The sequence below is a fragment of the Primulina huaijiensis genome, unplaced genomic scaffold (genome assembly GCF_012295235.1).
Source record: "Primulina huaijiensis isolate GDHJ02 unplaced genomic scaffold, ASM1229523v2 scaffold36959, whole genome shotgun sequence".
NCBI lineage: Eukaryota > Viridiplantae > Streptophyta > Magnoliopsida > Lamiales > Gesneriaceae > Primulina > Primulina huaijiensis.
Genome location: NW_027358634.1, coordinates 19,755 through 27,137, shown reverse-complemented (window position 1 = coordinate 27,137; position 7,383 = coordinate 19,755). Strand labels below are relative to the sequence as shown.

Genomic DNA, 7,383 nt, shown 5'->3' with positions numbered 1-7,383 from the left:
GGATGTGACCGCTACACCGATGGAGACTTTGTTGAAGCGGTTTCAGTCATTCCGACCACCGACACTGAAGGGCACAGAAAATTCAGTTGAATGTGAAAGTTGGCTCGATGACATCTAGATGTTATTTGAATCTCTTGACTACACTGACGAGCGACGAGTTAAACTTATTGGGCATCAACTGCAAGAAATTGCAAAGAACTGGTGACTTCCCATGAAAAGAGCCTTGGAGCATCGTGGCACAGAGATCACTTGGAAAGTTTTCAAAGCAGAGTTCTATCTACGATTCTTTCCCGTGTCCTACCGAAAAGACAAAGGTGCTGAATTTGCCAATTTGAGACAGGGACAGTTGAACATCGAACACTATGTTGCTAAGTTCTCTGCACTGCTCCGATTTGCCCCTCATGTTGCAGAAAATGATGAGGCCATTGCAGATCAGTTTATTAATGGCTTGAATCCAGATATTTTTACTTTGGTAAATACCGGTAGACTTAACACCTTCGTTGAAGCGTTGAACCGGGCAAAGGGGGCGGAAGCTGGACTGCTTAGGCAACGAAGCACTCCTTATGTCACTCCGAGTCCAAGACCACCACAACCCTCTTTTCAACCTCCTCCCAGATTCGAGAGCAGTGGTAGTAGCACTGGGAGAAAAGACCAGTTGAAAGCGAAAGGCAAACAATTCAAGAGATCAGGGAGTAGTTCGACGAGCTCCAGTGGATCACGACAGAGAGGTCCTGGTCAGAGTACAGAGTATACAGGTGTGTATTGCAGTTCTTGTGGAGGCAGACATGCCACTGAGCAGTGTCAGGGAGTGATGGGTCGTTGCAATATCTGCAGACAGCAAGGACACTTCGCCAGGGTTTGTCCACAGAAAAGGGTACAACAAGCTGAGAGCGTAGCAGCATCTGGGTCAGTAACTCAGCCTGAGAGGCAAGCTTCATCTGTTCATTCTTTTCAGCCAACCCCTACACAGGCCCAGCCTCGAGCCAGAGGTAGCCAGACAGTGAGCCAGCCTCCTAGACAGCAGGCTCGAGTATTTGCACTGACAGAAGAGCAGGCCCAAGATGCACCAGATGATGTGATCGCAGGTAACTGTTTTCTTTGCGGCTATCCTGCCTATGTATTGATAGATACAGATGCATCTCATACATTTATATCAGAACATTTTGCATTGATACATGCCTTGCCTGTCGAGTCATTATCTGCCGTAGTGTCTGTTACTTCTCCATTGGGAAGTGGTCTTATATCTGTGACGTCAGTTAGACAGTGTATGCTTCAGTTTGAGGGTCACGAGATTGAGTTAGACTGTGTTGTGCTTGGGCTATCTGATTTTGATTGTATTGTCGGTATTGATATGTTAACAAAGTACCGAGCCACTGTAGATTGCTTCCAGAAGATTGTCAGGTTCAGACCAGAGATGGATGACGAATGGAAATTCTACGGTAAGGGTTCCAGATCTCGGATTCCCTTAGTATCTGTTTTGACAATGACATGATTGTTACAGAAAGGAGCAGAAGGTTTCCTTATTGACGAAAGGAGCAGAAGGAAATTCTACGGTAAGGGTTCCAGATCTCGGATTCCCAGAGATGGCTGACACGATTGTTACAGAAAGGATACTTCAAACACCCCAGCAAATAGAGCACAACAAGCCAATAATTTATCACAGACAGCGTTAATCAATTCCAACTTATCCCAACGTAATTCACAGGCAATATTCTCAACATAGTGAATATCCAAACCACGAAAAGTAGTAACAATTCAATTCTTGGCACAATCAAATCCCAAAAATTCAATAATTGACGAACAAAAACCAAGCAATAATCGAACTATCGCGCAATAAGCAGACGGATGTTACAAAATTCCCAACTCGGATGAGCGAATATTGGAGTCAATGGAAAACTACGCTTACCAGAGAGAGAATGGGGGTTATCGGACCGTGGTGGAGGGCGGCCGATGACGGGAAGAGCGTCGGCGCAGCTGGTGGGGCAGGGGCCGTGTGGAGTTTGTATGGTGCGGTGTGTTTCGGCTGGAGGCGCGGTGGGAGGCGGAGGATGAAGGAGAAGAGACTTTAGATTTAGGGATTTGGGAGCATGAAGTCGCGATTTTTAGTCTGGTGTTGTCAAAAATTGAAGGCACGGACACCGTGTATGGGTCCGTGTACAGGTCCGTGTCGGCTCGAAAATTTGAAAATCTAGGAAAGAGTAGGCACGGACCCCGTGTAGGGGTCAGGGTGTGGATTCGTGTCAGCTCGAAAGAAAGTTTACAATTTGGGACGAATGAGACACGAACCCCGTGTCTGGGTCCGTGTAATGGTCCGGGTCGGCTCGCAAATTCGAAAAGTTGGAAAGAATTAGAAGCGGACCACGGACCAATTACACAATGCAAATCCAGATATGTACAATCTATAAAGCTACACATCAAATTTGAAACTCAATCAAGCACACAAGATGCAAGAATTGTACAAAAACTTCCCTGGCCTATTTGACGTTTTGAATCTGCTCGTCCTAATAGAATCCCGACATTTGATAAATCCTACCGCAAGTGAATAAATTACCTGCACCACCATTCACTGAGATTAGCTCACGAGAATTGCATAAAACAAAAGCATGAAAACTAATATAAAAGAAGAAAGAAAAGAAAATAAAGCTAATCACTGGGTTGCCTCCCAGCAAGCGCTAAATTTAGAGTCGATAGCCTGACTGTACTCCTTCGATTCAGTTTGGATCCTGCAGATCCACGGTGGTCGGCTTATCGGGCATGGTACCACCATGATAAACCTTCAGTCTGTGCCCATTCACTTTGAATGCACCAGTTTCTTCACTAGTGATCTCCACTGTCCCGTAAGGGAAAACTTGCGTGATGGTATATGGTCCTGACCATCGTGAACGCAACTTACCTGGCATCAACTTCAGTCGAGAATTGTATAGCAGAACCAGTTGTCCTACCACAAATTCTCGATGGACGATGTTCTGATCATGCCAGCGTTTGGTTTTCTCTTTGTAAAGCTTGCCATTCTCATAAGCCTCCAACCTAAACTCGTCCATTTCATTCAGCTGCAACACTCTCTCATCACCTGTGGCTTTAGCATCAAAATTCAAGAATTTAGTAGCCCAGTAAGCCTTATGTTGAAGTTCTACGGGTAGGTGACACGACTTCCCATATAGCAATTTAAAAAGAGACATGCCGATGGGGGTTTTGAAAGCAGTGCGTTAAGCCCAAAGTGCATCGTCGAGTTTGCTAGACCATTCTTTCCTTGAAGCACCGACAGTCTTCTCAAGAATGCGTTTTAATTCTCTGTTTTATACCTCCACTTGGCCACTAGTTTGAGGGTGATAAGGTGCGGCCACCTTATGTCGGACCCCATACTTAGCCAACAAGCTGTCAAATTGACGATTACAGAAATGAGCACCCCCATCGCTAATAATGGCTCTAGGTGTGCCAAAACGTGAGAAAATATTTTTCTTGAGAAATTGAACGACAACCCTAGAGTCATTAGTTTTGCATGCAAGTGCCTCTACCCACTTAGACACGTAATCTACAGCTACTAAAATATACTTGTTCCCAAAATAAACTGGGAACGGCCCCATGAAATCGAGACCCCACACATAAAATATCTCACACACCAAAATATTATTAAGGGGCAATTCATGTCTCCTGGAGATATTACCTGTGCGCTGACAACTTGAACATTTTGTAACATATTCATGTGCATCCTTAAACAGAGTAGGCCAATAAAAACAAGACTGGAGTACCTTTGACGCAGTTCTAGTTGCCCCAAAATGGCCTCCAGCCGGACCAGCATGACAATGAAACAAAATTTCACTTACCTCTTCCTGGGGAATGCATCTCCGGACTATAACGTCTGCACATATTCTAAACAAGTAAGGATCCTCCCACAAATAATATTTCAAATCTGAGAAAAAATTTTTCTTTTGCTGGTAAGTAAAATGAGGAGGAATGAACTTACTGGATAGATAATTAACAAAATTGGCATACCAGATTAAATTGTTTACCTCAAACAGTTGTTCATCCGGGAAATCATCGCGAATAAAACCCTTACCTGCACTTGGATTCTCCAAACGTGAGAGATGATTTGCAACCTGGTTCTCTGTCCCCTTTCTATCGATTATGTCCAAGTCAAATTCCTGCAACAGAAGAATCCAGCGAATTAGCCTTGGTTTTGCATTTTTTTAGCCATCAAATATTTCAAGGCTGAATGATCGGTGTGCTCTACGACTTTGCTCCATATCAGATATGATATAAACTTATCCAGAGCAAAAACCACAGCAAGAAGCTCCTTCTCTGTAGTGGCGTAGTTTAGTTGGGCAGCTGACAGTGTCATACTAGCATAGTAGATGACATGGATGCATTTTTCCCTTTTTTGTCCTAACACTGCCCCCAGAGCTGTGTCGTTTGCATCACACATCACCTCAAATGGCGACCCCCAGTCGGGTGCTATCATCACGGGTGCGGTGATCAATTTCTCCTTCAAAACTTGAAATGCCTGCACACACTCATCAGAAAAATCAAAGCGCACATCTTTTATTAACAAATTGGTTAGTGGCTTAGCAATGCAAGAAAAATTTTTTATGAAGCGCCTATAGAACCCTGCATGTCCTAGAAAACTACGCACTCCTCTGATGTTTGTTGTAGCTGGGAGTTTCTCTATTACTTCAATTTTAGCCTTATCAACTTCAATCCCAGTTTCAGAAATTTTGTGCCCCAACACGATTCCCTCTCTCACCATGAAATGACATTTTTCCCAGTTTAAAACCAGATTTGACTCCTCACATCTCTCCAAGACCCTAGACAGGTTAATCAAACACGTATCAAATGAAGAGCCAAAGACAGAAAAATCATCTATGAATATTTCAATAAAATCCTCAATCATGTCATGAAAAATTGCCATCATGTAGCGTTGGAAAGTTGCTGGTGCATTACATAGACCGAATGGCATTTGTTTATATGCAAATGTCCCGTAGGGACATGTAAACGTGGTTTTCCTTGATCTTCAGGGTCAATTGGAATTTGCATATAACCCGAATAACCATCCAGAAAACAGTAAAAAGAATGTCCAGCTAATCTTTCCAACATTTGATCAATAAACGGGAGGGGGAAATGGTCTTTACGGGTGGCGTCATTAAGTTTTCTATAATCAATGCAAACACGCCACCCTGTAACAGTCATGGTAGGAATTAACTCATTGTTTTCATTTTTTACTACAGTGATCCCACCTTTTTTCGGAACAACTTGTACTGGACTTACCCACCTACTATCAGAAATCGGGTAAATAATACCTGCGTCCAGTAGCTTTATCACCTCTTTCTTGACCACCTCTTGCATAGCTGGGTTCAGACACCTTTGAGGTTGGGTAGATGTCTTGTGGTCGGCTTCCATAAGAATTTTGTGCATGCACATGGATGAACTGATCCCCTTTATGTCTGCAATACTCCAACCTATGGCTTTGATATTATCTCTCAGAACTCGCAACAGCTTCTCTTCTTCCATATCTGTCAAAGTAGATGAAATTATCACAGGAAATTTATCATTATCAAGTAAAAATAAATATTTTAAGTGCGAAGGAAGAGGTTTCATCTCTAGGATTGGGGCTTCTTCAATGGATGATTTTAAAGGTCGTGGGATATGCCCAAGCTCCCCAATCCTCGAGTTTACCGTTTTTGAAATCGGTCTTCCTGCTTCAGATAATGAATACATTCGTCCAGCTCTTGATTTCCCAATTCTTGCGGACATCCAAAGGATCTTCACCAAGTGATTCCTGTAAACCATACTCCACAAACTCGTCAGTAGCATCAATTCTAAAACAATCAGATGTATCATTGGGATATTTGATGGACTGAAAAACATTAAACACTACACTCTCATCATTCAATCTCAACACCAACTCACCCTTGTGTACATCTATTAGAGCTTTTACAGTGGCTAAAAATGGTCTTCCTAAAATGAGAGGAATCTCACGATCCTCTTCCATATCTAACACAACAAAGTCCACTGGGAAAATAAACTTGTCAACCTTCACTAAAACATCTTCTACTACTCCCCTAGGGTATTTAATAGATCTATCAGCCAATTGTAGGGAAAGTGTAGTAGGTTTAACTTCACCAATTCCTAGCTTCTCAAAACATGAATAAGGCATTAAATTAATGCTTGCACCTAAATCACATAAAGCCTTGCCAAAAAATGAACTCCCTATGGTGCAAGGAATAGAGAAGCTACCTGGATCCTTAGCTTTTGGAGGCAACTTATTTTGTAAAATTGCAGAACATTCCTCCGAAAGCTTTACTGTCTCAAAATCCACTAGTTTCCTCTTGTTCGATAGAATTTCTTGAAGAAATTTTGCATATGAGGGCATTTGAGTTAAAGCCTCTGCAAACGGGATATTTATGTGCAATTTTTTGAAAATCTCAAGGAATTTTGAAAATTGAGTATCCAGTTGCAGTTGCTTTGCTCTTTGGGGAAACGAGAGTGAATCAATATCAACAGTGGGGTTAGAGTTTAGAGGCTTACCTGCTTTCCTTGCATCCTCGGGTCCTTGCTTGGATGACCCCTCTTCTTTCACATTTCCCTCAACATCAACTACTTCTTGCTTCAGGGGAGCTGTCACCGTGACTGCATTGACACCTTTTGGATTCTTTTTCGTGTCACTAGGTAGTGAACCCGGAGCTCGTGTAGCCATTTGTGTCGCCAGCTGCCCTAATTGAGTCTCTACCCTTTGCATCATGGCATCATGATTTTGCCATCTCATCTCATTTCCGGCTATGTACTTGGCTAGCATATCCTCAAGATTCGATTTGCCATCTTGTGGCTTGAAACCGGGTGGCATAGAAGGTCCAGTACCTTGCAGAGGTTTAGGTGGTTGCTGAGGAGGTTTTTGTTGGGAAGGATGTTGTGGAGGATTGAAATATGGTTGCTCAACAGTATTTTCTGACTGCCTCCACCCAAAATTGGGATGATTCCTCCAGCCTGGATTATATGAGAAACTGTATGGATTATATTGTTGTCGACCCTGGTTTCCCACATAATTCACTGAGTCCCCCCCAAAGCACTGTATTCCCTCACAAGACATATCTGGCATGAATGGTATTTCATTAGATGATCCACCAACTATCTCAGCATTTCCCTGAATTGATTCACTGGCTTGACTGGTAATGATTTATTTGCTTGTAGCTGTGACATCTGATGTGTCAATCCATCAAGCTTTGCTGTGATCGCTGTCAGAGCGTCCATCTCAAGGAATCCCACTTTCTTCTCCCTTCTATTGTCTTGCCAGCCTACATTGCTTTCTGCCATATTAGATATGATTTCAAGCGCTGCGGTTGGCGTTTTCCTGTATAAACTACCGTTTGCTGCTGCATCAAGCATAGATCG

General features: G+C 42.9%; 1 protein-coding gene across 1 annotated transcript; it reads right to left on the bottom strand.

The window, feature by feature from the left end:
* Positions 1-5,695: 5,695 nt before the first annotated feature.
* LOC140968420 (uncharacterized) lies at positions 5,696-7,081 on the bottom strand. Its single transcript, XM_073429357.1, has one exon. The coding sequence runs from the start codon at positions 7,079-7,081 to the stop codon at positions 5,696-5,698; it is 1,386 nt and encodes a 461-aa protein (XP_073285458.1).
* Positions 7,082-7,383: the final 302 nt, after the last annotated feature.

Excerpts from the sequence above, each read along its gene's own strand:
- LOC140968420 (XM_073429357.1), bottom strand. The coding sequence starts at position 7,081 with ATGTCTTGTGAGGGAATACAGTGCTTTGGGGGGGACTCAGTGAATTAT.